This window comes from Drosophila busckii, chromosome 2R (assembly GCF_011750605.1).
Source record: "Drosophila busckii strain San Diego stock center, stock number 13000-0081.31 chromosome 2R, ASM1175060v1, whole genome shotgun sequence".
Classification (NCBI taxonomy): Eukaryota; Metazoa; Arthropoda; class Insecta; order Diptera; family Drosophilidae; genus Drosophila; species Drosophila busckii.
Window position 1 is genome coordinate 2,632,014 of NC_046605.1, and position 26,264 is coordinate 2,658,277.

A 26,264-nucleotide genomic window follows, 5' to 3' on the forward strand; every position below is an offset into this window, starting at 1 on the left:
ACAACATGCAGCTCTCATTCATTGCTCTGGCTTGCTGCCTTGTGGCCTGCACTATGGCATATCCCAATCCTGAAGACAAGCCCAAGCTCAACTGGACGCCACCAACGCCCGATCCGCGTCAGCAGCAGCGTTGGATGTTGGACGGTGGCTATAACAAGGACCAAACTGGCCATGATGTGCATGTGCAAGGACAAGCTCCAGTCTGGACTAGCGACAACGGACGTCATGAGGTGGATGTGGCTGCTCAGTATGGACAGCATCTTGGTGGTCCTTATGGCAACAGTCCGCCCTCCTATGGTGGCGCTGGCATTTACCGATTCAGATTCTAAGCGCATGCTTATTAAATTAAATATTAAATAAATTATTTAAAATTGGAAAACAAAAGCTTAAGGCATTTTTATTAAAAACACTTTGAGTTAGTTTTATTTGCAGACAAGCATTGGAAATATATATTTAGTAAATATACATTTAGTCACATTAAAGTCTTAGACTTTTACAGGCTTTAACTATGTATGATAGTGTTTGATTGCAGCGACTCCCAAATGTTGTCTCCATAAACTTTTAAAATCAGTAATTTAATATCTACGGGAATGATAAGGACACCCATGCCCATGTTTGTGGGCGTGGTTGTAGCCATGAGTAGGCGGTACGGTTGTTGTTGTTTGGTCTGGGTGTTGTTGTTATTATCTCTTCTGATTCGTCATTCCCCTCGTACAAACTATTAGGATTAGGATTAGGTTTAGCCAATGCACAGGCCGCTAAACAGCAAACGAGAACGATTATTAGCAGCTTCATCTTCTATTTGAGTCTGAAATGTTGACTGATAATAGTTTGCATTTGACGCTGGGCTTTTATAGTATTTTTTCCAAGAAACCCAATGATGATAACAGCCTGTTCAGTTCAAGACCAAGTCACAGCATGCAGCTTCTTAATAAATCAAGCGCTGATAAAATTTCCAAGAAAAAATAAAAACCCAATTATTTTAAATATGTACTATTTTATTGTTAAATAAATTAAATGAATTCTTTGGTTGCCTAAAAGCGAAATGTGTAGGCAGCGCCAGCTCCCCAATTGGGACGACTATTGCCATAAGGACCACCCAGATGCTGTGAATATTGTCCCAAAGCATCTAGAGAATGTCGTCCATTCTGACTCTGCCACACAGGTGCACGTCCATTGAGGCTCAGATCGAAGCCTTGACGTGGACTGCCGCCTCCTCCACCCTGCAGACTAAACTGACGACGCACGCGCTCATGAGATTGCTCCTAAAGCACAAAGAGAGTTCAGTCTACAAAGCACAGCAAACTTTTGGCATTTGACTTACCTCTGGCGTATAAGCTGCAGCTGCTTCTAGATCCTGTGCCTGCTCATAGGCGTAAGGATAAGGATAAGCCAAGGCACAGCTGGCAAACAGGCCAAGCAGCAACAAACTGAGTGAGATTTGCATTTTGTTCTATGCTTTTTGCTTTACTACTGACTAAGCTTAGACTGCTGGCGTTTTATATATGAGACATGGTCCAGACTGCAAGAAATCCCCATGGGAGGGAATCCCTCTTGAGCAGATTCTTTACTGCCAGGTGCTCCCCCTCAGGCTTAGATAAGCAGCAAACAATTGTAAAGCGAGACAAAAACCCCCTTTGCATTTAATTATGTCGAGTCAACACAGAGCCTAATATATGATACACCTATGTCAAGCTCAAGTGATTCCAAGCGATAACATATAGCGTATTGACTACTGAGCTGCAAATAAAAGCGCAGCTGACTCTACAAGCTGCTATCAGTCAACTGTTAAACGTTTCAGACTTACAAACAACATGCAGCTCTCATTCATTGCTCTGGCTTGCTGCCTTGTGGCCTGCACTATGGCCTATCCCCATCCTGAGGACAAGCCCAAGCTCAACTGGAATCCGCCAACACCTGATCCGCGTCAGCAGCAGCGTTGGATGTTGGACGGTGGCTATAACAAGGACCAAACTGGCCATGATGTGCATGTGCAAGGACAAGCTCCAGTCTGGACTAGCGACAACGGACGTCATGAGGTGGATGTGGCTGCTCAGTATGGACAGCATCTTGGTGGTCCTTATGGCAACAGTCCGCCTTCCTATGGTGGCGCTGGCATTTACCGATTCAGATTCTAAGCGCATGCTTATTAAATTAAATATTAAATCAGACTTATTGAACTCTATGTGTTTCACTTATTTATTCCCACAAGTAGTTTTATTTGCAGACAAGCATTGGAAATATATATTTAGTAAATATACATTTAGTCACATTAAAGTCTTAGACTTTTACAGGCTTTAACTATGTATGATAGTGTTTAATTGCAGCGACTCCCAAATGTTAAATGTCCTTAAACTTTTAAAATTAGTGATTTAATATCTACGGGAATGATAAGGACACCCATGCCCATGCTTGTGGGCGTGGTTGTAGCCATGAGTAGGCGGTACGGTTGTTGTTGTTGTTGTAGTTGTTGGTCTGGGTGTTGTTGTTATTATCTCTTCTGATTCGTCATTCCCCTCGTACAAACTATTAGGATTAGGATTAGGTTTAGCCAATGCACAGGCCGCTAAACAGCAAACGAGAACGATTATTAGCAGCTTCATCTTCTATTTGAGTCTGAAATGTTGACTGATAATAGTTTGCATTTGACGCTGGGCTTTTATAGTATTTTTTCCAAGAAACCCAATGATGATAACAGCCTGTTCAGTTCAAGACCAAGTCACAGCATGCAGCTTCTTAATAAATCAAGCGCTGATAAAATTTCCAAGAAATAATAAAAACCCAATTATTTTAAATATGTACTATTTTATTGTTAAATAAATTAAATGAATTCTTTGGTTGCCTAAAAGCGAAATGTGTAGGCAGCGCCAGCTCCCCAATTGGGACGACTATTGCCATAAGGACCACCCAGATGCTGTGAGTATTGTCCCAAAGCATCTAGAGAATGTCGTCCATTCTGACTCTGCCACACAGGTGCACGTCCATTGAGGCTCAGATCGAAGCCTTGACGTGGACTGCCGCCTCCTCCACCCTGCAGACTAAACTGACGACGCACGCGCTCATGAGATTGCTCCTAAAGCACAAAGAGAGTTCAGTCTACAAAGCACAGCAAACTTTTGGCATTTGACTTACCTCTGGCGTATAAGCTGCAGCTGCTTCTAGATCCTGTGCCTGCTCATAGGCGTAAGGATAAGGATAAGCCAAGGCACAGCTGGCAAACAGGCCAAGCAGCAACAAACTGAGTGAGATTTGCATTTTGTTCTATGCTTTTTGCTTTACTACTGACTAAGCTTAGACTGCTGGCGTTTTATATATGAGACATGGTCTAGATGGCAAGAAATCCCCATGGGAGGGAATCCCTCTTGAGCAGATTCTTTGCTGCCAGGTGCTCCCCCTCAGGCTTAGATAAGCAGCAAACAATTGTAAAGCGAGACAAAAACCCCCTTTGCATTTAATTATGTCGAGTCAACACAGAGCCTAATATATGATACACCTATGTCAAGCTCAAGTGATTCCAAGCGATAACATATAGCGTATTGACTACTGAGCTGCAAATAAAAGCGCAGCTGACTCTACAAGCTGCTATCAGTCAACTGTTAAACGTTTCAGACTTACAAACAACATGCAGCTCTCATTCATTGCTCTGGCTTGCTGCCTTGTGGCCTGCACTATGGCCTATCCCCATCCTGAGGACAAGCCCAAGCTCAACTGGAATCCGCCAACACCTGATCCGCGTCAGCAGCAGCGTTGGATGTTGGACGGTGGCTACAACAAGGACCAAACTGGCCATGATGTGCATGTGCAAGGACAAGCTCCAGTCTGGACTAGCGACAACGGACGTCATGAGGTGGATGTGGCTGCTCAGTATGGACAGCATCTTGGTGGTCCTTATGGCAACAGTCCGCCTTCCTATGGTGGCGCTGGCATTTACCGATTCAGATTCTAAGCGCATGCTTATTAAATTAAGTATTAAATAAATTATTTAAAATTGGAAAACAAACAGCTTAAGGCATTTTTATTAAAAACACTTTGAGTTAGTTTTATTTGCAGACAAGCATTGGAAATATATATTTAGTAAATATACATTTAGTCACATTAAAGTCTTAGACTTTTACAGGCTTTAACTATGTATGATAGTGTTTAATTGCAGCGACTCCCAAATGTTAAATGTCCTTAAACTTTTAAAATTAGTGATTTAATATCTACGGGAATGATAAGGACACCCATGCCCATGCTTGTGGGCGTGGTTGTAGCCATGAGTAGGCGGTACGGTTGTTGTTGTTGTTGTAGTTGTTGGTCTGGGTGTTGTTGTTATTATCTCTTCTGATTCGTCATTCCCCTCGTACAAACTATTAGGATTAGGATTAGGTTTAGCCAATGCACAGGCCGCTAAACAGCAAACGAGAACGATTATTAGCAGCTTCATCTTCTATTTGAGTCTGAAATGTTGACTGATAATAGTTTGCATTTGACGCTGGGCTTTTATAGTATTTTTTCCAAGAAACCCAATGATGATAACAGCCTGTTCAGTTCAAGACCAAGTCACAGCATGCAGCTTCTTAATAAATCAAGCGCTGATAAAATTTCCAAGAAAAAATAAAAACCCAATTATTTTAAATATGTACTATTTTATTGTTAAATAAATTAAATGAATTCTTTGGTTGCCTAAAAGCGAAATGTGTAGGCAGCGCCAGCTCCCCAATTGGGACGACTATTGCCATAAGGACCACCCAGATGCTGTGAGAATTGTCCCAAAGCATCTAGAGAATGTCGTCCATTCTGACTCTGCCACACAGGTGCACGTCCATTGAGGCTCAGATCGAAGCCTTGACGTGGACTGCCGCCTCCTCCACCCTGCAGACTAAACTGACGACGCACGCGCTCATGAGATTGCTCCTAAAGCACAAAGAGAGTTCAGTCTACAAAGCACAGCAAACTTTTGGCATTTGACTTACCTCTGGCGTATAAGCTGCAGCTGCTTCTAGATCCTGTGCCTGCTCATAGGCGTAAGGATAAGGATAAGCCAAGGCACAGCTGGCAAACAGGCCAAGCAGCAACAAACTGAGTGAGATTTGCATTTTGTTCTATGCTTTTTGCTTTACTACTGACTAAGCTTAGACTGCTGGCGTTTTATATATGAGACATGGTCCAGACTGCAAGAAATCCCCATGGGAGGGAATCCCTCTTGAGCAGATTCTTTACTGCCAGGTGCTCCCCCTCAGGCTTAGATAAGCAGCAAACAATTGTAAAGCGAGACAAAAACCCCCTTTGCATTTAATTATGTCGAGTCAACACAGAGCCTAATATATGATACACCTATGTCAAGCTCAAGTGATTCCAAGCGATAACATATAGCGTATTGACTACTGAGCTGCAAATAAAAGCGCAGCTGACTCTACAAGCTGCTATCAGTCAACTGTTAAACGTTTCAGACTTACAAACAACATGCAGCTCTCATTCATTGCTCTGGCTTGCTGCCTTGTGGCCTGCACTATGGCCTATCCCCATCCTGAGGACAAGCCCAAGCTCAACTGGACGCCACCAACGCCCGATCCGCGTCAACAGCAGCGTTGGATGTTGGACGGTGGCTACAACAAGGACCAAACTGGCCATGATGTGCATGTGCAAGGACAAGCTCCAGTCTGGACTAGCAACAACGGACGTCATGAGGTCGATGTGGCTGCTCAGTATGGACAGCATCTTGGTGGTCCTTATGGCAACAGTCGTCCTTCCTACGGTGGCGCTGGCATTTACCGATTCAGATTCTAAGCCGCAGCTTTTCTTATTCAAACATTGTATTGGTTAGAAGTGTGCATTGTATTTATTTCACAAATTATTGAATAATAATAATTTTTAATTAAATTTACAAGCAGCGACAACTATTTAATCTAAAAGGCTTATAAATCATAAATCAACATTTTTTTTTTGCACATGTCAAAAGTTCCCAAAGAGATAGCAACGTACTGCGCATCGAGATCATTATAAAAGCGCTGCCCAATTTATGAGCTGTTAGTAGTCGACGGTTAAGCGCTCCAGACTCATAAGTAAGATGAAGCTTTCAATTATCGCTCTAATTTGCTTCCTAGTGGGCTACACACTAGCCTATCCCAATCCGAGTGTTGAAGAGAAGCCCACGCTCAATTTGAACCACCCAACGGCCGATCCTCTTTTAGAAGTGCGTTGGATACAGGATGAAAGAGACCCGTTGTGCTGGTTCCAAGTCACGCCGTATAGTAAATTGAAAGCCTGTGCATGAATATAATAAATAAATAATATATAATACTGGAAAAATTTGCTAACACATTTTGCAAGCTCGGCTTTAAATAAGGAAATGTTTATAAAGCTATTAATGTATATGACTTTTTCAATAAACAAGTGAGATATGTGGACTATGAGCCTTAAGTTCCATTTAAGGCTCCGATGCTTATAGTCTATATGAATAAATGAAAGGTTGAGTCATCAGCCTTATCATAAATCAATCAAAAGTGCAAATCTTATTGACTATTGACTATAAAAGGGCTTTTGAATGCTCTAGCTGTTATTAGTGAGCAGTGCAACGTTCCAGACTCATAAGCAATATGAAGCTCGCACTTGCTGTGCTACTTTGCTGGCAAGTGGCCTGCACACTGGGAAGTAGCGATCTCCATATTGACAACAACCTAGTCCTGGATTTGCAGTGTCCGGTGCATTTGTTTAAAGATGGTGACGCCTGTGTGCAGCAGTGTCCTTTGCACAAGCGGCCCAAGCGTGGCGAATGCGTGTCCTGCAATGAACCCTGTCCTAAAACCTGCCAGGGCCTGCCAGACCTGTCCATGCTGCATGTAGGCAACATAGACAGCTTCCAGAACTGCACTTACATTGAGGGCGATATAAATGTGCTGCATGCCACGTTCTCGGGCCACAAGCTCGGGCCCATGCATCCCGATCGCCTGGAAGTATTTTCTACAGTCAAGGAAATCAATGGCAATTTGCTCATCTATGGCGCCTTCCATGATGACTTTAAGAATCTTTCTTACTTTCGCAATCTGGAAGCTATACACGGATTTAATATTATACGCAAGAACTTTGAAGCACTCTACATAGGCGTCTCATCGCTTTCCAGTCTGCAGCTGCGCAATCTGAAGCGCATTGGCTCTGGCCGCGTCGTCATTGAACACAACCATGAGTTATGCTATGTTAACAATATTGAGTGGTCCAAGCTGCAGCAGTCCAATGACCAAAAGCAGTTTGCCATGATAAGAAATAATCGAAAAGCATCCGAGTGCCGTAAGTAAGTGCAATAAATAGCTAAAGTTATTAATAAACGCGCTCTCCACTTCTCTTTTCAGTTAAATTGGGTGAAGTCTGCTCGGATCAGTGCAATAGTAATGGCTGCTGGGGCTCCGGACCAGATCAATGTCTCAACTGGTAATTTAAACAGGTAAGTAAACGCTTTCGTACTAAAGCAAAGCTCTCGAATCTCAATCCTCCATTAGCAGCTCTAAGTTTGATGATCCGCACAGCCTGAGATTGATGTTCGCCTTCCAATGGAACCATATAATATAAATTAAAAAATTTATTTAAAATTGTACAACAATTCAGCGCAATTTTAATAAAAATTCGTCACTATTTTTTATACTTTCAATATTCATATTCGTCATCTTTGCTCCATTGTGGAAAGTGTCGCTTTGTTGGCCGCTCTGTGCCCGCTTCACCTAGCTGTGACTCATCCACCTGCGCTGTGGCCAGCTCCAGCTGAATTAAAATAATAAACATATGTTTTTGTTGATAGTTAAACTATTTTTATCTTACCTTTGAGATCAGCGCAACAAGCATGAATAAAATATTCAAACAAATAATTTGCAAACGCATTTTGCTCGCTCGGCTTTAAGTGCGCAACTGTTTAAATGTTAATTTTGTATTTATAATATACATACAATATTTATTATTCACTTTGCATATGTGTGTGAGCATTATAATGTATTCGTTCAGCTTATCAGCTGTTGATAAGCCCCCAGTGGCAAATTGTGTATGGAAAATGTAAATTGAACAACAAACATTGTTTGCAAATATTAAATATGAAATTAAAAAACAACGTATTAAAGCAGTTAAATATTTTTATTTTGTTTTGCTTTAACACAAGCATATTCAAAGCCATTTGATGAGCGTAATAATTTCAAAGGTGAATTACAATTTTAGCAATTAAAAAATATCAATAAAGTTAGAAATTAATTAATTAACAAGTCTTAAGACTAGAGCTAACTATTTCTAATTAAGGAGTATCTACTACATATACAGATGCTCTGGATCTAATTTATTTGTTTTAAATTATGTAAATCATCATCATAATCTTCATATAGCTGTTATCATAAGCAAAAGCAAAACAGGTGATCTTTGTGCCACAAACAACAGACAATAGAGAATTGTGAATCCCACAGGGGATGCCCACCGGAGATAAGAGCTAGACCATTGACTATAAAACAGCAGCTGCAACTGCAATCTGTTATCAGTCAATTGTTAAACGCTGCAGATTTACAAACAACATGAAGTTCTCATTGATTGCGCTGCTCTGCTGCCTAGTGGCCTGCACTATGGCCTATCCCTATCCCGAGGGTGTGGATCCCTCCAAGCTGAACTGGAATCCGCCTACTCCTGATCCCCGCCAGAAAGAACGTTGGATGCTGGACGGTGGCTACAACAAGGACCAAACTGGCCATGATGTGCATGTACAAGGACAAGCACCACTCTGGACTAGCGACAACGGACGTCATGAGATCGATGTGGCTGCCAAATACGGACAGCATCTTGGTGGTCCTTATGGCAACAGTCCGCCCTCCTATGGTGGCGCTGGCATTTACCGTTTCAGATGGTAATACTGCACTTAAGACTTAATAACTTGTGGTATTGGGAAAATAAATTTGAAAATAAATTCTCCTCTCATTTAACTCTGTGCCTTAATCAAATGTTAATATCCTTGAATCTTGTGCGCTGTTCAACTACCCCGGAACCTAAGCTCAGCATCCAACTGTCAGTCAAACTCACTCCCCGCCTGCATCTCTAGATGCTGTGAAGATGAGCTGGCAAAATTTGCTTCTCGACTAATTGCTCACGTCTTTATTGTTTATGGCTAATTCTTTAGTTTTTTGCGTAATAACAAATTAGGCGCACACGACACCGACGACAAGCGAGACGAGATGGTATCTTAATGAAACCTGCCTGCTAAAAATTTATACTTGTGTATTTTGTTTTTTCTTAATTGGATTTATTGCGTAAACTGTCAAAATGGCCTTCAATGGAAATTTATTATGCTGAGAGGCTTGTACAGAGTTTATAAATAAAAAGTTGCTTAATAGCTTAAGACAAGCGCACAAATAATAGAATATTTAAAATTACGACATGCCAAAGCCAACGAAAGTGAAGGCTAACATGTGGGCGTGGCCAGTGTGTTCTTGATGATGGATTAGACTGCGTATGTGATGAATATAGTTTAGGTGGATGCAAAAATAATAAACATATTTAATTGCTTGATAAATTACATTTATTAAGCTGAATAATAGCAAATCTTAAGGCTTATTTGTTATTACCCAAATGTTTTTTGTAAAAAGACAAAAACGTTTAGAAATCTTGAATTTTAAATTTAGAAATTTTATTTGAATAAATTTGGCATAAATATCAATACTGGAAACACCTATTTTAGATTTAAGTTGGCTTAAAATCTGAAGCGGTAAATGCCAGCGCCACCATAAGACGGCGGACTGTTGCCATAAAGTGCACCAAGATGCTGTCCGTATTTGGCAGCCACATCGACCTCAAGACGTCCGTTATCGCTGGTCCAGAGTGGTGCTTGTGCTTGCACATGAATATCATGGCACCACTGGTCCTTGGTGTGGCCACCATCCAGCATTGAACGTTTTTTTTTTTTGGCGCGGATCAGGTGTTGGCGGATAGGCCATAGTGCAGGCTACAAGGCAGCAAAGCAGCGCAATCAATGAGAGCATCATCTTGTTTATTTTACTGTTAACTGATAACAGCTAGAGCATCTCTCTCTTTTTCGTAAAAAGTCTAACAAGACTAGACAAATGTTATCTCTGGTGGGCATCCCCTTTGGGATTCACAAGTCGTTAGACAAAATAATACTTACTTGGCATTATGTTAATGACAATCTAAGCTAAAACAGCTGGACATTCATTAGACACTTTTTAATTAGAATATTTAGTTTTGTTTTCATTTATTTCAATGCAGCTGATTAAGAAGCATTAAACGTCCTTTATGGCTTTATTTTCTAATATTCAAGTTCATCAAATGTTTACATTATATTCTATTTTAAAATTTTTGCATTTTAATTTTAGCATAACGAACATAATTTCCAACAATGTTTGTTGTTCAATTTACATTTTCCAAACACAATTTGACACTGGCGGCTTATCGGTAGCGGATAAGCTAATCGAATATATTATAATACTCGCATACATATGCAATGTGAATAATAAATATTGTGTGTATATTTTAAATACAAAATTAACATTTAAACAGTTGCGCACTTAAAGCCGAGCGAGCAATATGCGTTTGCAAATTATTTGTTTGAATATTTTATTCATGCTGTGCGCTGATCTCAAAGGTAGATAAAAAATTAGTTAACTATCCACAAAAACATATGTTTATTATTTTAATTCAGCTGGAGTTGGCCACAGCGCAGGTGGATGAGTCACAGCTATGTGAAGCGTTCACAGATTCACTTTCCTCAATCGCAGCATGAAGATTAATAATTAACTACAGACTATCATTCTTTCATTATTCGGCAAAAAGTCGTCTGTTTCCCAGCACTCCATCTTCCAGTCTATGCGTCGAATAGGCTTAGCCGTTGGTGGATTCAAGTTGAGTGTGGGATTCTCTTCAACACTCGGATTGGGATAGGCTAGTGTGCAGGCCACTAGGAAGCAAATCAGAGCGATAATTGAAAGCTTCATTGTACTTATGAGTCTGGAGCGCTTAACCGTCGACTACTAACAGCTCATAAATTGAGCTGCGCTTTTATAATGATCTCGATGCGCAGTACGTTGCTATCTCTTTGGGAAACTTGACATGTCAAAAAAAAAACCTGTTGATTTATGATTATAAGCCTTTTAGATTCAATAGTTGTCGCCTGCTTTATAAAATTTAATTAAAAATATTATATATATAGTGAAATAAATACAATGCACACTTCTAACCAATACAATGTTTGAATAAGAAAAGCTGCGGCTTAGAATCTGAATCGGTAAATGCCAGCGCCACCGTAGGAAGGACGACTGTTGCCATAAGGACCACCAAGATGCTGTCCATACTGAGCAGCCACATCGACCTCATGACGTCCGTTGTTGCTAGTCCAGACTGGAGCTTGTCCTTGCACATGCACATCATGGCCAGTTTGGTCCTTGTTGTAGCCACCGTCCAACATCCAACGCTGCTGCTGACGCGGATCAGGTGTTGGCGGATTCCAGTTGAGCTTGGGCTTGTCCTCAGGATGGGGATAGGCCATAGTGCAGGCCACAAGGCAGCAAGCCAGAGCAATGAATGAGAGCTGCATGTTGTTTGTAAGTCTGAAACGCTTAACAGTTGACTGATAGCAGCTTGTAGAGTCAGCTGCGCTTTTATTTGCAGCTCAGTAGTCAATACGCTATATGTTATCGCTTGGAATCACTTGAGCTTGACATAGGTGTATCATATATTATAAGCTCTGTGTTGACTCGACATAATTAAATGCAAAGGGGGTTTTTGTCTCGCTTTACAATTGTTTGCTGCTTATCTAAGCCTGAGGGGGAGCACCTGGCAGCAAAGAATCTGCTCAAGAGGGATTCCCTCCCAGGGGGATTTCTTTCCATCTAGACCATGTCTCATATATAAAACGCCAGCAGTCTAAGCTTAGTCAGTAGTAAAGCAATAAGCATAGAACAAAATGCAAATCTCACTCAGTTTGTTGCTGCTTGGCCTGTTTGCCAGCTGTGCCTTGGCTTATCCTTATCCTTACGCCTATGAGCAGGCACAGGATCTAGAAGCAGCTGCAGCTTATACGCCAGAGGTAAGTCAAATGCCAAAAGTTTGCTGTGCTTTGTAGACTGAACTCTCTTTGTGCTTTAGGAGCAATCTCATGAGCGCGTGCGTCGTCAGTTTAGTCTGCAGGGTGGAGGAGGCGGCAGTCCACGTCAAGGCTTCGATCTGAGCCTCAATGGACGTGCACCTGTGTGGCAGAGTCAGAATGGACGACATTCTCTAGATGCTTTGGGACAATATTCACAGCATCTGGGTGGTCCTTATGGCAATAGTCGTCCCAATTGGGGAGCTGGCGCTGCCTATACATTCCGCTTTTAGGCAACCAAAGAATTCATTTAATTTATTTAACAATAAAATAATATATATTTAAAATAATTGCGTATAAATAATAGTGTCAAGTGTTATCAGCGGCTGCTGTATCAGTTTGTAAACTTTGTTTGAAACGTGCCACAGCAGCTGTAAGCTCGTCAAAATAAAAACTTGGCACATTTTGTGTGGAAAGCAAGAAAAGTTCAACAAAAAATTGATAATAATAATAGCAAAAAAAAATAGTACTTGGGCAAACAAATTTAAATGTTGATAGTCAGCTGGCAATGAAGGTCAGAGCCAGGAGTCATAGACAAAAAAAATTAACAGCAAAGTAAATAAGCGAATTTCTATACTCTACTAAGGGAAATAAAAAAATATATATTTAAAAAATTAAAATGTAAGCTTAAAAATAATTTATTGCATATAAGCTGTAAGACAATTTTATGCATTTATTTATTGATAATATATTAATTAAATTTTTCTGAAAGTCTAAATTACTTTTGAATTTATTTATTACACTCGATTAAATGCTTTGATTTAACAATTTATATTTTAAATTATTAGTGTATTTAGCGCTGCGATTTAAATTTCTTTAAGACATTTTTGCTTAGTGCTTTTTTGCTACTTTTGGCCTTTTGCCGTTTCGTTTGCTTGTGTTCTGCCAAGTTGCCTCGCTTGATAGCGCCAATTTCTGTGCAATTTTCCTTTATTTCGCTTTTTTGCACTTTTGAGTCGAGTCTACTAGTAGCGCTGCCTGCTGCATTTTCCATGTCATTTTCATGCATATGCACATAGGAGAGCCACAAAAATTTTACCGTGTGCCACATTTTTCTTCTCTGCAGCAACAGAGTTCAGAGCCATTTTCCAAATCAATGCGCAAATTGTCAAGACAGGCGGCAGTTACAGATACATATATATTGTCTGTCTGTCTGTCGCTCAGACTGTGTAGTCTGCCTTTTGTCTTTTGTTAGTTGAGCGAAAATTGGACACACAAATTGTTGTTGGGGGTCGTCTATTAAATTGCACATGTGGCAGTTAGCTCATTTGTCAAGTGGCAAATCGGCCTAAGCGAAAGAGAGTAGAGAGAGCGAGAGCGAGACAGCGAGTGTGCAAGAGTGCAGGCCAATTGGGCAAACAAGCCAAGCGATAAACATCAACTGCACTATTTTGCATTTTACATGTGCCTGGGCCTGCTGCTGCTGGTTCGAGTCTTGGCTAAGCGGCCTGATTGAAGCCACTTTTAAACGATCGACGGCATTTCCCACGCAGTTGCTAGTTAGTTAGTTAGTCGGGGCCATAATTTAAGTTTAGTTTAGCAGGCAACGTTCTAGCTCTAATGGCTTTTTAATGAAGCTGCTGAAATTTGTCAGCTACGTGCAAATTGAAAGAACGCGCCAGACCCTTAGCCAAGTTAAGCGTATTAATTATAACTGTCAGCATGCGGCTAAGAAATGCATATAAATTGTTTTACGGCTTTATTTTTAATAGCTGGCTGGCTTACTGGCTGGCTGGCTGGTTGGCAAGGATGATGCGACGCTTTAACATTTGCCAACTGACATTTAAAGCCAAGATGTGCCTGTAAGTAAGCAGCAGTTAGTCCGCCAGCCCAGCTTGGCCCCCACCCACCGCGCGCCTGCTCAATTGCTTTCGTGTAAAGAGCGCGGCATTTTTGTGTGCCAAAATGTCTATAGTTCAATTGCTGATATTTTGGCTCTTGCCACACGAAACTACAGGCAACAACACCTGACCTATGCACACACTAAAACAACAACAACATCGATAGTTGCAGTTGCAGTTGCTTTAGCGTTGGCTGCGTGAGACTTTCAGTGAAACTTTTCACTAAAGTCTTAGATTAAGTTTCTCAAAATCAAGTCTTATCAGCAGCTACAGCTACAGCAATTACAACAAGGGTTAAGGCTAATGTTAGCTCAATTTATTGCAGTTGGTTATAGCTTGAACTACTCTCTATATATGAAAGTCATCTAATGAGTGTAACACTGATTTGGGCTTCAATAGCTGCTGCAGCTAAAGTTAATGTGCATGTTTAATTAAGGGCTTAAGCACAATAAAAATGCAGCAATTATGAGACATTGTAAATTGACTATACAAAGCTTTATTAGCTGTTGTTTATGTTTAAGCTGAAAATAGTTTAATAATAAAACAAAAATTGCAGCAATTTGCGCTTGAACAAATTTAGTTTGACTTGAATGCAACAAATTTCCACTTAGTGTTGCTTTAATTCATGAATATATTGGGCTTACTATATGCACAGAATTTTGTGTTTATTTAGGTCTAATTAGCAGTAATTAAAAGTTTAGTATACTTGCTCTAAATAAATCAATAATTAAACATAAATATGTGTAGACAAGTTCTAAGCAAAACTTTGTCTGTGGTCATAAATGAGCAGCGCTTACCTTACGGCTTGCATATTTGTTTAGGACTGTTGCAGCTGCTAAAATACATATATAAATATATAAAACTTAAAATAACAGCTAGGAATGTAAACTTAGTATACCAAAAATTGCAGCAACTTAAACGAGCAGCCAAAATTTATAGCAATGCCAATAGAATTTTATTGTTAAGTTAAACTTAATGTGCAAATTGAAAGTTCAAGCTACAAAATAAGCTTAGATATTTCAAAATATTGTATACTGTAGCTAAAGTTAAATTAACACACTGCTGTACTCTGAGTAATTCACGCGCACATCGCTAACGCTTAAGACCTTGGAGTTGGCTTGATGATGAGCTATAGTTTAATGAATTTTCGGCGACTTAAATTGGCCATAAATCTTGTTGGCAGCGGATATAGCAACAGAGAGATAGCCTTTGTAAACGGCAGTAAAAGGCGCAAACTGCATTGAGCATAAGTAAAGCACACGGCTTATTGCTGTTGCCATTGCGATTGCAATTGCTGGTTGCTATTGTCGCCATGCAAATGACGCTCACGTTTTGCGCATTAAGTTCATCATAGCTTTGTGTCGTTGATTGAGTTCTATTTTGCACCTGGGCAAACTGACTACTTTTGCAAGTTTTGTTTGGCAAGTGTGCTGAGGGCTAATTGGCAACAGCAGCAGCCTGATGAACTCAAAACGCAGCTCAATTAGCTAGCAGCGATTGGCTAGATTGTCAGCTATTGTTTTTCGGGGGGGGCAGTCATAGATCTTAACAGCAGCAAGAAAAAATATTTACCGTAACGCATTACAGCCGCAACAGATTAAAAGCAAATGCCAGCAATAGGTTGCAAGTTGCAGCAAATACAAGTTGCAACTTGCTATCAGTATCAATAGTAATTTCAAGTTTCACTCGCCACAAAACTTGACAAGCGGCCAGTTGTCTAGCGAGAGAGCAGCGGCGGGGGGTGGCGGGCGAGTTGATTCTCTTGGCTTGGTTAGGCACATGATGGTGTCGTAGGTCAGACAGTTGCAGCCAAAACGGCAGCGGGCAACCAAAATGTGTCTACGTTTGCAGGCGCTGCTTTTACCAAACAGCAATTTGTGGCCTAGGACGTTGCAGCTAAGACGTTGCAACAACAACAACAGCAGCAGCAGCAACAGCATAATGACGATTTGTAGCCAATTATTTCAAATATTGTATTGAAATTGTATAGCAATGTGTGTGTGTGTGTGTGTGCCGCACTATCTATGCGCTGGCATCTCACTGCTTGTTGCAGCCGCACGTAGCCGCATGTAGCATGTAGCTTTGTAGCACGTTGCTGCTGCTTTGAGTGTGTCAAAGTGGCCACTCGCAAACGTCGACGTCAATTGCCATGGCCACTATTTGACATTGCCACAACGCTTCAAACCTAATCTTGCCACAGTCCCCCCCCCCCAACAGCAACTCAGCAATCCCAATTGCCCATGCTTAATGCGAATTTGTCATATGCGCACATAGTTAATACATTGATTAATCACAGCCCCAACTCTCGAGCTCTTGCTTGACCAACGGGTCACGTCGACTTTCAACTTGCGCTGCCACCACAGCACGCGCCCAGTTGACCTCTCACAGCCAGCGGCAGCAGCAGCTGCAACTATCGACATTCATTCATTCATTTGTTTAATTTTAGCCACAGTTGCATCAGCTCAGCGATTTGTCAGCATGCGTCAGCAGCAGCAGCAGCTGAGCGCAGCAGTAAAAAGAAATGAAAAATACGAGTAGATAGTAAAAAACGTTGCCAAGCAGCGACAGCAGCCAAGTAAATCAATTTGCTCAATAATGAAAGTCATATATAGAGTAACAACTTTAAGAGCTACGAAGTGCTTAATACAAAAATAGAACAAAGATTTAACATTAAGTGCAAATTTTATGCCATGCGCATAATGAAAGATTTGGTATGGATAACTTTTGAATATAAATTCCAAAACTGTAGCTTGGGACAGATAATAATCAAATTAGCGAAATTTAATATTAATATAATAAGTTGTATACACAGCAACAATTTTTAGACCTATGCAGAACTAAATAAAAATGGAACACAGACTTAACATTAAGTGGATTAAAGGATTGGTATTGATAACTTTTGAGTAGATGTTACAATCCTATATCTTGGAACACCAAGCGAGCGAAATTAGCAAAATTTAATGTTTAATAATTATATTATATTATTTTGAGTGTAAGCATCATATAATTTTTTTTTAAATATTAATAATTAACAATAACCCAGACCTGATTGGGTTTTTGGGTTTTCCCCAATCTTTGCACTCCCAATCTATAAGTTTATCAAATATAAATACAAAAACATAATTTTAAATTCTTTTTAAATTTAATTCTAAATATTTTTTGTCATCATTTTTTTTATCGTCGACTGTTCATAGTTGACATTAAATAAATAAATAAATAAAATAAAAAAATTCGCTTCAAATTTAATGCAGTGTCCCAAAAAAAATTTATTACAATTTTAGCTATGCGAACTATATACAATAATGAAATAACTATAATAAGCAATAACAACAATAGTAAACTAACTACCCAATTGTTAATTTTCCGTATAAATCTGTTGAGATTGAAAGATTATGACCAATCTTAATCCTAATTATTTGCAATAAACTTCCTTTCATTGAATGCATTTGAGGTTTTATGTGAATTTTAAAGTTAATGCAGCTAATGCATCTTAAACTGCCAAGTCTTAGAGCTGCAATCATTCAACGACATTCCCAGATGCAGAGACTTCATGAAAAGACTTTCCATGCAAAAGTGTTGCGAAATCGACAAAAGTTATGAGAGTCGGAAATTGTTAAGCACTGAGAAACTTTACAAGCCAAGCCAAGTCACTTAAGTGGGAATCAATTGTTAGTAAATAGCAGTTTTCCCAATGGAATGTGCAAGTGTTTATAAATGCAAAGCCACGATTAACAATGACAAGAGTAAGAATAGCGACAGCAACGACCACGAGCAATAACCTGACTGGAATGCAGCGTCAAATGTCTTTGGCGAAAAGTTATTAATACCTTATTAGAAGGGTCTACGGTTGTGTGGTTAAGAGCGTGACAGCTGTGCCCAAGCCAAAGAAAGGCATAAAGACAAAGTCAAAGAGGCGCTGCCTGTGCTGGTGGTTGCTAGTGTGGCATATCAATGAGTTTGGTGGCTAGCAAAGCTCTCGCTCGTGGTAAGACGACAATTGCATTTCCGCCTAATTGTTAGAACATTGGGGCAGAGGAAGGGAGTTGGAGTTGGAGTGTCAGCATTTGCAAAAGTTTAAGTCACAGGAAACGCAATCATAAATCGCTATAATGTTCAAATAGCTATAGCCATAGTGCATACAATGTTGAGCGCAATTAGCCTGGTCAGTGGCTGATGCTGCAAGTTCTATTGTTGCTTGCAACAGCAGCAACAACAACAACCAGGAAATGTTGCCCAAACACTTGTCAGATTGCATGTTCAATTCTAATAATATAATTTTTTTTTGTTGTTGTTGCGCGCGCTCTTTGCGGCCAATATTTGCGTGCTTGGCCATTGTCCATGAGCCATAGACATGATCGAGGCTGCAGCAACAGCAGCAGCCAACAGAGCCAACAGCCAACAGCAGCAACTGCAGCGCAGCTTGAGCGACAGCAACAACATCATTAGAATTTTGATTTGCATTTCCTTGGCCAACGCGTCGCTAACATGGCATTAAAGCCCATTTAGCTGTCGTGTGGCAATTATTGATCAACAAGGTGCCACAAATGGCCAGCCAAATGGGCTAAGCTAGTGATGGGTGTTGGCCATGTAGCTGCTGTTGCTGTTGTGGTGAAGGTTGCTGCTGCTGCTGATGTGCATGTTGCTGCTGGTCAGTCACTTGACTGTCCAAAGTGCAAACAAAGCAAAAATAGTTAACAAAGTATATTGGGCATAGCTTGAGTTATCGATAACTATATATCGACTAATTGTTCAATATATTATGACAGCTCATATGTCGCTTATGTTGCAATAGTTATTTTTGATCAATATATTCTTACAGATCATAGGTATATAAAAATCTTTAGCTTATGTTCAATTTATATTGCAGTTGCAGTTGCAGTTACTGAACTGACTTATCGATTTTAATTTATTAGCTATTATTAATCGATATACTATTACAGATCATATGTTTAGAAAAATCTTTGGCTTTTTCTTATAAATTTATAATGCAACTACAACTATTAATGCATTTTATAATTATTTATCGATATCGATAGTCCACACCAAAGCGCAATTCTATAAAATATGCACAATCAGCAACGCCTTGTTTTAACCGTTGCACAATTTCATTACAAATGCCCGTTTCACTCACTCACTGCACTCTACTCCACTCACCCCTCCCCCACCCAGCCTATTCCCTTGCTGTTTACCCAGTGTCTAGTTGGCGGCAGCAGCAACTGTTGCCCAGTTGGCCACTATCATCAATGTCGTCGCTGCGGTTGTTGCCGTTTTGTTGACTGACACTCTGCTGACGTTTTGCTGCCACTGTATTGCCAACTTAGCATAGAGACCCCTCCCCCCAAACGCCCGCCCCTGTACAGCAGCACGCTTCATTTAGTCCCTCGACTGATGCAGCCAGCGTTTAAATATTTATGCCATGTGTACTTAACTTAATCACAACCAAATGATGACTACCAACTACCGTTTTAGCCGAGTCTACAACATTCTAATGATTTGCATCGTGTGTGTGTGTGTGTGTGTTGCCAAAGCTCTTAGCATTATTTATTTATTTGTCTGTCTGTTTATGCCAAACGTCGAATTTTGTTTTTGTTTTTCTTTTGCGCTTTATTGAGTCGTTAAAATTCCATTGTGCATCTCTTAATTATTTAATGGCTTGCCAAATGCTGTAGCCGTCAATAAGTACATGTAGCTTGGCTAGTTAAACGTTAAATTTAACAAATTACCAAAAATGGTGCCAAACAGCACTCGAACTCGCCAAAGCGAGAGAGAGACAACGAGCCAACGTAGTTAACGTTACCAAAATGCAAATGACTGTAAACAGCATGAGGCGACAGTGCAAACAGTCAAACAACAACAGCGATAACAATAACAATGCAAATTTTAAGGATTCATAAATATGCAGCGACAAAAACAGCGGTTGTTCTTGTTAACCCAATACACTTGAATTACACTGCAGTTAGGAGAGGGTTACTAGACTTGGTAATTGGCTCATCGATTTGCAAGAATAATAGATAAAAGTTAGAAGAGAATAGTGGAGCATAAAATAAGCTAAAATAAGTTAAAAGTTAGTTATAGGTTTATGCTTTTGTTCTTTATTCATCGTATAGTGTTTCAGTGGATTTGCGTTTAACGCTGGGAAAATCTCTACAGAAAAATCTTTCATCGATTTGAAAGAATAATATATAAAAGTTAGAATAAAATAGCATGTAAGAGTTAAGCATAAAATAAGCTAAAATAAGTTTAAATATAGATATATGTAGGTTTATTATTCTATTCTTAATTCATCGAATAGACTTTTAGTGGATTGCTGTTAACGATAGGAAAATCTCTACAGCAGAAAATATTGTCTAAGCTTGAAACTTCTAATGAGGTTTTCTTCTATCGAAATCAGTTTTTTTCTTTGTCGCTTTCTAAGATTATAAAAGAATTCTAAAAGCTTTAATATTCTAAGAATTACAATATTTAATTTGTTAAAGGAAAAATTCAAAGTGCTCAGCTTCTCATAGATGATGCGTTGAAAAAGAAAATAAATGTATTAATTTTAAATAATTTTTGATTTAAATGTGCTGTGTTCAAAAAATTAAATATACATTAAGCATTAACTATAAATTGCTATGCTCAAACCCCCTTAATTACAGCCCGACTACACCCATGCTCGCTTGTAAGTGTATGCAAACTTTGAATTGTCAACAGCCTCAAGCTGAAGCTCAAGCTGCGACTCTCTGTGTGTGTGTGTGTGTGGCGCGTGTGTTGTTGCATTTCATTAATTTACGATTATTGACAAAAATTTGTTAAGGCCAAGTGAGCTTGTTGGCCAAGCGTCCATATTTGGGGAGTTGCACATTTTCGGGCAGATTTTAGCTGCCAATTTGGTGTTATAGTTGAGCGCCTGCCTCACTTGACTGGAGTGGACTGCAGTGCGGTGCGCTTTGGAGCTCTAGCTAACGGCAGCTGGCAGTGCATCAATCAATGCGCTGGCTGTGTGGCTCAGACATAAACTTAAGCTAAAAGGCGATGGCGGCGACAGCGTTGACCTTGCAATAAGGAAGCTGCATTCGTCATTGTCTGCAGCGAAAAAAAAAAGAGAAGAATTTCGTGTGAACTTGCTTTATTTATGAGTGCAATTAGTCTGCCACTCCCCCCGCCCCCGCGCTGTTGTGCACCACTAATGAGCGTTAGGCCGCGCACTAAGTGTGCGTCGAAATATTTTTAATTTATTTATTTTTAATATGTTGTTGGCCCCACCATTGGCCTCGACTGCTAAATTTTTACAACTCAATAAATTGGCAAAACGCTTCTATCTACAATCAATGACTGTACCCACCCCCCCGCGCGCCCACTCGCTCGCTCTTGGCAGCAAGCACATGGTGTGTGCGCAATTATTGTTCTAACGGCATTCGAGCAATTTAGTGCCGCCTTTTTGGGTGGGCAGTGCGATGACCGCCGCATGCAACATTTTTTTTTTGTGTTGTGCCTCTTGCAACTTCAATTTGACTTTGGCTGCGTGCGCCAGCGGCTTTAGCAGCTACCTCCCACCCCCTCTCTAGTCTCTCTCTTTTTATCTAGTCTGTGGGCCACACAAAATCATCAACATAAGTTTAGTTTTAGTGCGTCGCCTCTGTCTGTGTCTGCGTTCGTGTTGCATGCCCCCTTTTGGCAGCCGCCTGCCAGACTTGCTACATGGCAGCCTTTGCTATTTTTTTTTGGGTGTTGAAACTCATAAAGCCAAGCGCCGTTTTTGGTCATAAAATTGACAGCTTATGGCTAACAAATTGAAAAACGACGCTTTTCTATGCCGGCCTAAGCGCAGTTCGATCAGCGATAAACTGCAAATACTTATGATCGATTAAACGAACTGAGCGATAAATGTACAAAATTCAAAATAATGAGCAGCAGCTCAGGAAGTGTTATGGCCATAAGGATATGCTATAGTTAAGCAGTAATATAATTTATTGCTATAAATTAGAATTGGTTTCAAATGTATTTAGAGCGGCTTCCACTTTCTTTTAGAATAGACTATAAATTGTCTAAGCTTAAATGTTATTTTCTTTTTCTATAAATTACTTTCAATCTGCTACATTTGCATATAAATTAAGGCTTTGATTTGGTTAATTGCCTTTTATTATCTATGCATTTGTTGCTAATCATGCTGATTGTTTTCTGGTTTTTCCAACTAATTGCCTGCGCACCTATGCATAAACATGATTTTTCATTAACTTTTCCCATTTCCCAAATGCTTAAAGTTGAGAACGCCGTCAGCCAAGTTCGTCAACATTTCAATTAGAAATTTATGCAGTTCTTTTTATTTTATGGCTGACAAGGCAACGAATAAATGTTTTTAGGCCACAACACTACTACTGGATATATTTTGTTGTTGGCTAATTTGTTGAGCGAGCACAAGAATTTTTTTTGTGCTTTAATGAATTTTAAACATTTTAATATGCAAGCTACAATAGATTGTGTTGAATGTTGGGGTGTGGGTGGGGGGGCAGGGACAGTTGCGGCGTTAAATGTTCTGCAGTTTTGAAAAGTACCGTTTGTTTTGTGCGTTATGGTTTGTTGACTGCCGGCGACAACTTCCGACGCAGCAGCAATAACAACAAGCGCTTGGCTTGGGGGCTCAAAAGAACAAAAGAGAGTGCGACAGCAAAGAGCGAGAGAGAGTGAGAGCGGGAGAGTGAAGGTGGCTGCCCTTTTTTGGTGGCTGCTAAGTAATTTAATTTTTGGCTGTTAATTGAATTTTCTACACTTTGCTTAGCCTTTTAATATTTTAATAAGTTTTCGATTCATGGGGGGTGACCAGAGAAAAATTAAAACACCTGTTAATAACCCAAATTGGCAGTGAAAAGTTATTAAAAAATCGAGTTGAAAGTGCCAAAAAATATAAAAGAACTTGAAAGCAAACAAAAATAAAAACAACAGCTAAGCTAAATAAAAACACCTGCTGTTTGCATAATTTTTATGCCAGCGCAGCCCCCAACTGCCCACAAACAGTTTCATTAATTGGAATCTCTTTGCTCCACTCCCAAGGCGCTTGACCACAACAACAACAACAACGATAACAACAAAAGCCGCTGGCAACACTGGTAGTCAATCGGTTGAATTGCTTTTCAATTTATTTATTGTAGTCTTTGTTTTGTCCCTGCTGCTTGTTGCGCCATAAGAAAATAGACAATGGCTAGAGAGCAAAAGCAATTACAATCATTATTACAGCCGTAAAATTAATAGGCAATCACTCGACGAAAACTACATTAGTGCGCGCAAATAACTGTAATAATTTAAAAGATGTCACCCAATTTGTTTAAATTCATGCGTTAGTATGTGAAAATTCGACTCGATTTGTGTCAACATTTGCCCAATTGTTGTTGTTTATCAAACGCACCATGACGACAACCCACCTACAAACCGGCTGTTGTTGTTGGCGCTGCAGTTTGTACTTCCGCAAGAGAGCGAGAGCGCGAGCGAGCGCAGCTTAAGAGCGCACCCAAAGAGCGCGCGTACAACTCAAACAAGCTCCAACATGTTAGCTCCAACTCGTTGCGCTCGCTTGCACACATACGGAGCGCTATTGCTCGCTCGCTTGCACGTGGCTTGGAGCTGCCATGTAACAAGTCGTTGGTCGCAGGTCTGATCGAATCAAGTAAAACATGCAAATACTTGCAAGCATTTTTTGTTTACTTTTTATGCTCAGTCTCTTATCAGATAGCAGTTGAAGCAGACGTGTGGCGGCGTTTCGTAGCAAATTTGTTGTCGAGCGTTCAAGTTGTGTCGAAAAATGCGCGGGTGCAATAAAAACAATTGAATTAAAAGTTAACTGTTTGCATAGTGTTGTCAACGCGTTGATTTTTTGTAAGCAAGTGTTAAACGTCGCGTGAAAAAGCAAAACAAACAACAAAACGGTAAATGCAATAAGTAAATGCGTTTGATATTGTAAACAAATGGCTTGCTAATTAAAAAGAGCGTAGTTTATTTATTGCTGTTTCCTTTTGGCTTAGGCAGCGCGTACAGAAACCAGTTCCCGTTTCAGCAGCAATTAAAAGCAAAAGAGAAGAAGCAGCTAAAGTTGCTTTTTTTTTGCTGCTTTTTTTTGCGCGCTGCCTTTTTAGTTAGCTATACGTCTTGAGTGTGTGTCTGTGTGTGTGTGTGCATATTAAACTTAAACAAAAGGGCAGCTCGTGCTTGACAAAAAAAATAGCAGTGTATGTGTATGTGCATGTGCATGTGTGTGTGTCTTCTAAACAGCCTTGAAAGCTGCCGCTGGCTGCACTGTCAACTGAGCGGCAGCAGCGCAGCAGCAACAATAACAAGAAGCAGCAGCACGCAATGAAATGAAACAACAAAAGCGTTCTACAAGTCACAACACACACACACACACACACACACACACAAGAAAACAAAAGCAAAAGCAAAAGAAGCAACAAGCAAATGGAGACGCTAGCGTAAGACGCTAAAGCGCAGCTGACTTTATGACGTCGCCAGCTTGGCGTGTTTTAAACTGGCCAAGAGCAAAAAGAAGCCAAGCTAAGCAGCAGCTACCTGGCTAGACATGAAACCTGGCCACAACGCTTGTGTCTATCTGTTGCTGCTTGCAACTGCAACAAACACACACAAACACACACACACACACACACACATGCTTGCATACAGTGACAGCTAAAGCTGCAGCACAACTTATTTTCTATTAAAATAAAGAAAATACTTGCGCTTAAGCTTAACTTAAGATTTTCTTGTTTGCGCATATTTTCTTTTTAAATTATTTTGAATAAAGCAAATATAGCTTAAAAGCGCGCAAAAATTTCTACATAAAAATTTATATATCTCTCTCTTTCACTATGTGTGTGTGTGTGTGGATAAACCGGTTGCACTTTAGACTTTTATACAATTTTTTTTTGTTTGTTTGTTTGCTGCGCTTGGCTTTTAGCACTGGGCGAAAATAAATAAAAGCGATTAACTTGAGACAGTTTTAGTAGCCAGTTACACCCCCTCAGCACCCCAAAAACTAAAAAAAAAATACCGCATTGCCCGGCAGCATTTGTTATTGTTGTTGCTGCTGCTGCTGCGGCTGCTGCTCTTTGCATATTTGCAACATAAATCTTCAACTGGCATAAACTAGACTCCAGCGAGCTTACTAGGATTTCATAAATATTATTATTTGCTTAACTTGCTTGATTGTTATTATTATTTTTATTGTTATAAGCTCAGGCAAGTCCCAGCAGTTGCTTTTGTTTATAAATTATGTAATGTAGCAGAAGTATTAAAAGCAGTTCAAGCTATTGTACAAAATATAGATAAATATTTATTTAAAATATTTGAAATTATTTTAGCTGCATCTTGAAATTGAAAAATAGCTGTTTTTATTATTATTATTATTTGCTTAACTTGCTTGATTGTTATTATTATTTTTATTCGCAAGTCCCAGCAGTTGCTTTAATTTATAAATTACATAATGTTGGAAAGTATAAAAAGCTGTTCAAGATATATAAATAAATATTTTTTTATAATATTTCAACTTATTTTAGACGCAGCTTTGAATTTTTTTATATATAGTATTTGTTATTATTTTTTATTTATATTGTTATAAACTTTGGCAAGTCCCAGCAGTTGTTTCTTTTTTTATAAATTATGTAAAGAGGAAAGATATTGTACAATATATAAATAAATATTTATTTAAAATACTTTTTAGCTGCAGCTTTCAATTTTTTATATTTAGTTAAGCAAATAGCTTTATTATTTCACTTTGTTATTTAAAAAGAAATTCAATAGCTTGAATAATATTGTTATTCAATACTTCCTTTGTTATTGTCTGTTATTCATTTATTATTTTATTAATTTATTGCTTATTTTTTTGCATTTCTTTTACAGCAAAAATATTTCACACACAACTGAAGGTTAAAAGCAAAGAAAACAAAAGAATTTCATAATTTACTTTTTGCGTTTTTTTCGTGCAACAATTCGCGTTGATTTTGTGCCTCTGTGTGTGTCTAGAATTTGTGAAAAAATTTATATTTTTATGTGCAATTGATTTGTGGCTCTTTGTTTTAACCAACACTTTTTGCCTCTTGTTAATTGCAATTGATTCAGGCCGCAACGTGCCACAATTTGCTGCAAGAGCAAACAAACAACAACAACTGGTGGAGTGGACACAATACAAAGACGACAAGCTGACGCTTCCACACAGGTGTCTAATTAAGTCAACTGGATTTTCATTAAGCACAGGTGAGTTGTTAATAACTGACATGAATTGAGATGTTAAGATCGCCCCACTATTCCAGCTAATTTAATAATGGGATTAGCTTATGGGGTTCGTAGGGATTAAATGAGAGGGAATA

The 26,264-nt window shown here is 39.4% G+C and overlaps 12 protein-coding genes across 13 annotated transcripts in view; 8 read left to right on the forward strand and 4 right to left on the reverse strand.

The window, feature by feature from the left end:
* Positions 1 to 53: 53 nt before the first annotated feature.
* On the forward strand, positions 54 to 329 carry LOC108597321 (diptericin A). Its single transcript, XM_017983811.2, has one exon. The coding sequence runs from the start codon at positions 54 to 56 to the stop codon at positions 327 to 329; it is 276 nt and encodes a 91-aa protein (XP_017839300.2).
* Positions 330 to 1,034: 705 nt separating this feature from the next.
* Positions 1,035 to 1,460, reverse strand: LOC117134670 (diptericin-A-like). The gene is made up of 2 exons (XM_033293078.1): positions 1,325 to 1,460; positions 1,035 to 1,265 (listed from the first exon to the last, which is right to left on the reverse strand). Exons 1-2 carry the CDS (start codon positions 1,445 to 1,447, stop codon positions 1,035 to 1,037), a joined length of 354 nt encoding a protein of 117 aa, XP_033148969.1. The 5' UTR covers positions 1,448 to 1,460.
* Positions 1,461 to 1,862: 402 nt separating this feature from the next.
* On the forward strand, positions 1,863 to 2,138 carry LOC117134710 (diptericin A-like). The gene has a single exon (XM_033293244.1). It carries the CDS (start codon positions 1,863 to 1,865, stop codon positions 2,136 to 2,138), a length of 276 nt encoding a protein of 91 aa, XP_033149135.1.
* Positions 2,139 to 2,842: 704 nt separating this feature from the next.
* On the reverse strand, positions 2,843 to 3,268 carry LOC117134689 (diptericin-A-like). Its single transcript, XM_033293190.1, has 2 exons — positions 3,133 to 3,268; positions 2,843 to 3,073 (listed from the first exon to the last, which is right to left on the reverse strand). The coding sequence occupies exons 1-2, from the start codon at positions 3,253 to 3,255 to the stop codon at positions 2,843 to 2,845; spliced, it is 354 nt and encodes a 117-aa protein (XP_033149081.1). The 5' UTR covers positions 3,256 to 3,268.
* A 402-nt stretch (positions 3,269 to 3,670) lies between these two features.
* LOC117134711 (diptericin A-like) lies at positions 3,671 to 3,946 on the forward strand. Its single transcript, XM_033293245.1, has one exon. It carries the CDS (start codon positions 3,671 to 3,673, stop codon positions 3,944 to 3,946), a length of 276 nt encoding a protein of 91 aa, XP_033149136.1.
* A 719-nt stretch (positions 3,947 to 4,665) lies between these two features.
* On the reverse strand, positions 4,666 to 5,091 carry LOC108597318 (diptericin-A). Its single transcript, XM_017983808.2, has 2 exons — positions 4,956 to 5,091; positions 4,666 to 4,896 (listed from the first exon to the last, which is right to left on the reverse strand). Exons 1-2 carry the CDS (start codon positions 5,076 to 5,078, stop codon positions 4,666 to 4,668), a joined length of 354 nt encoding a protein of 117 aa, XP_017839297.2. The 5' UTR covers positions 5,079 to 5,091.
* Positions 5,092 to 5,493: 402 nt separating this feature from the next.
* Positions 5,494 to 5,769, forward strand: LOC108597320 (diptericin A). The gene has a single exon (XM_017983810.2). The coding sequence runs from the start codon at positions 5,494 to 5,496 to the stop codon at positions 5,767 to 5,769; it is 276 nt and encodes a 91-aa protein (XP_017839299.2).
* A 107-nt stretch (positions 5,770 to 5,876) lies between these two features.
* On the forward strand, positions 5,877 to 7,535 carry LOC108597317 (epidermal growth factor receptor-like). Of its 2 annotated transcripts, XM_017983807.1 has the most exons (3): positions 5,877 to 7,266; positions 7,329 to 7,420; positions 7,476 to 7,535. In XM_017983807.1, the coding sequence occupies exons 1-2, from the start codon at positions 6,579 to 6,581 to the stop codon at positions 7,409 to 7,411; spliced, it is 771 nt and encodes a 256-aa protein (XP_017839296.1). In that variant the 5' UTR covers positions 5,877 to 6,578; the 3' UTR covers positions 7,412 to 7,420; positions 7,476 to 7,535. The 2 variants fall into 2 exon arrangements, with proteins under 2 accessions (XP_017839296.1, XP_017839295.1); XM_017983806.1 differs by lacking the exon at positions 7,476 to 7,535 and having other exon boundaries at positions 7,329 to 7,429.
* A 963-nt stretch (positions 7,536 to 8,498) lies between these two features.
* LOC108597319 (diptericin A) lies at positions 8,499 to 8,924 on the forward strand. The gene has a single exon (XM_017983809.2). It carries the CDS (start codon positions 8,523 to 8,525, stop codon positions 8,850 to 8,852), a length of 330 nt encoding a protein of 109 aa, XP_017839298.1. The 5' UTR covers positions 8,499 to 8,522; the 3' UTR covers positions 8,853 to 8,924.
* Positions 8,925 to 11,221: 2,297 nt separating this feature from the next.
* Positions 11,222 to 11,497, reverse strand: LOC108595623 (diptericin A). The gene has a single exon (XM_017980888.2). It carries the CDS (start codon positions 11,495 to 11,497, stop codon positions 11,222 to 11,224), a length of 276 nt encoding a protein of 91 aa, XP_017836377.2.
* Positions 11,498 to 11,905: 408 nt separating this feature from the next.
* LOC108595890 (diptericin-A) lies at positions 11,906 to 12,327 on the forward strand. The gene is made up of 2 exons (XM_017981180.2): positions 11,906 to 12,037; positions 12,097 to 12,327. Exons 1-2 carry the CDS (start codon positions 11,915 to 11,917, stop codon positions 12,325 to 12,327), a joined length of 354 nt encoding a protein of 117 aa, XP_017836669.1. The 5' UTR covers positions 11,906 to 11,914.
* A 13,623-nt stretch (positions 12,328 to 25,950) lies between these two features.
* Positions 25,951 to 26,264, forward strand: part of LOC108596557 — a 99,207-nt gene continuing 98,893 nt past the window's right edge. The window contains exon 1 of the mRNA XM_017982455.1: positions 25,951 to 26,151. The gene's annotated coding sequence lies outside the window, so the exon portion shown is untranslated. The remainder of the gene's footprint in view (positions 26,152 to 26,264) is intronic.

Coding starts and splice junctions, on each gene's coding strand:
- LOC108597318 (XM_017983808.2), bottom strand. CDS start 5,078: ATGCAAATCTCACTCAGTTTGTTGCTGCTTGGCCTGTTTGCCAGCTGT. Junction 4,897..4,955: donor CTGCAGCTTATACGCCAGAG/GTAAGTCAAATG, acceptor TTTGTGCTTTAG/GAGCAATCTCATGAGCGCGT.
- LOC108595623 (XM_017980888.2), bottom strand. CDS start 11,497: ATGGCCTATCCCCATCCTGAGGACAAGCCCAAGCTCAACTGGAATCCG.
- LOC108597319 (XM_017983809.2), top strand. CDS start 8,523: ATGAAGTTCTCATTGATTGCGCTGCTCTGCTGCCTAGTGGCCTGCACT.
- LOC108597317 (XM_017983807.1), top strand. CDS start 6,579: ATGAAGCTCGCACTTGCTGTGCTACTTTGCTGGCAAGTGGCCTGCACA. Junction 7,267..7,328: donor TCGAAAAGCATCCGAGTGCC/GTAAGTAAGTGC, acceptor TTCTCTTTTCAG/TTAAATTGGGTGAAGTCTGC.
- LOC117134689 (XM_033293190.1), bottom strand. CDS start 3,255: ATGCAAATCTCACTCAGTTTGTTGCTGCTTGGCCTGTTTGCCAGCTGT. Junction 3,074..3,132: donor CTGCAGCTTATACGCCAGAG/GTAAGTCAAATG, acceptor TTTGTGCTTTAG/GAGCAATCTCATGAGCGCGT.
- LOC108595890 (XM_017981180.2), top strand. CDS start 11,915: ATGCAAATCTCACTCAGTTTGTTGCTGCTTGGCCTGTTTGCCAGCTGT. Junction 12,038..12,096: donor CTGCAGCTTATACGCCAGAG/GTAAGTCAAATG, acceptor TTTGTGCTTTAG/GAGCAATCTCATGAGCGCGT.
- LOC108597320 (XM_017983810.2), top strand. CDS start 5,494: ATGGCCTATCCCCATCCTGAGGACAAGCCCAAGCTCAACTGGACGCCA.
- LOC108597321 (XM_017983811.2), top strand. CDS start 54: ATGGCATATCCCAATCCTGAAGACAAGCCCAAGCTCAACTGGACGCCA.
- LOC117134711 (XM_033293245.1), top strand. CDS start 3,671: ATGGCCTATCCCCATCCTGAGGACAAGCCCAAGCTCAACTGGAATCCG.
- LOC117134710 (XM_033293244.1), top strand. CDS start 1,863: ATGGCCTATCCCCATCCTGAGGACAAGCCCAAGCTCAACTGGAATCCG.
- LOC117134670 (XM_033293078.1), bottom strand. CDS start 1,447: ATGCAAATCTCACTCAGTTTGTTGCTGCTTGGCCTGTTTGCCAGCTGT. Junction 1,266..1,324: donor CTGCAGCTTATACGCCAGAG/GTAAGTCAAATG, acceptor TTTGTGCTTTAG/GAGCAATCTCATGAGCGCGT.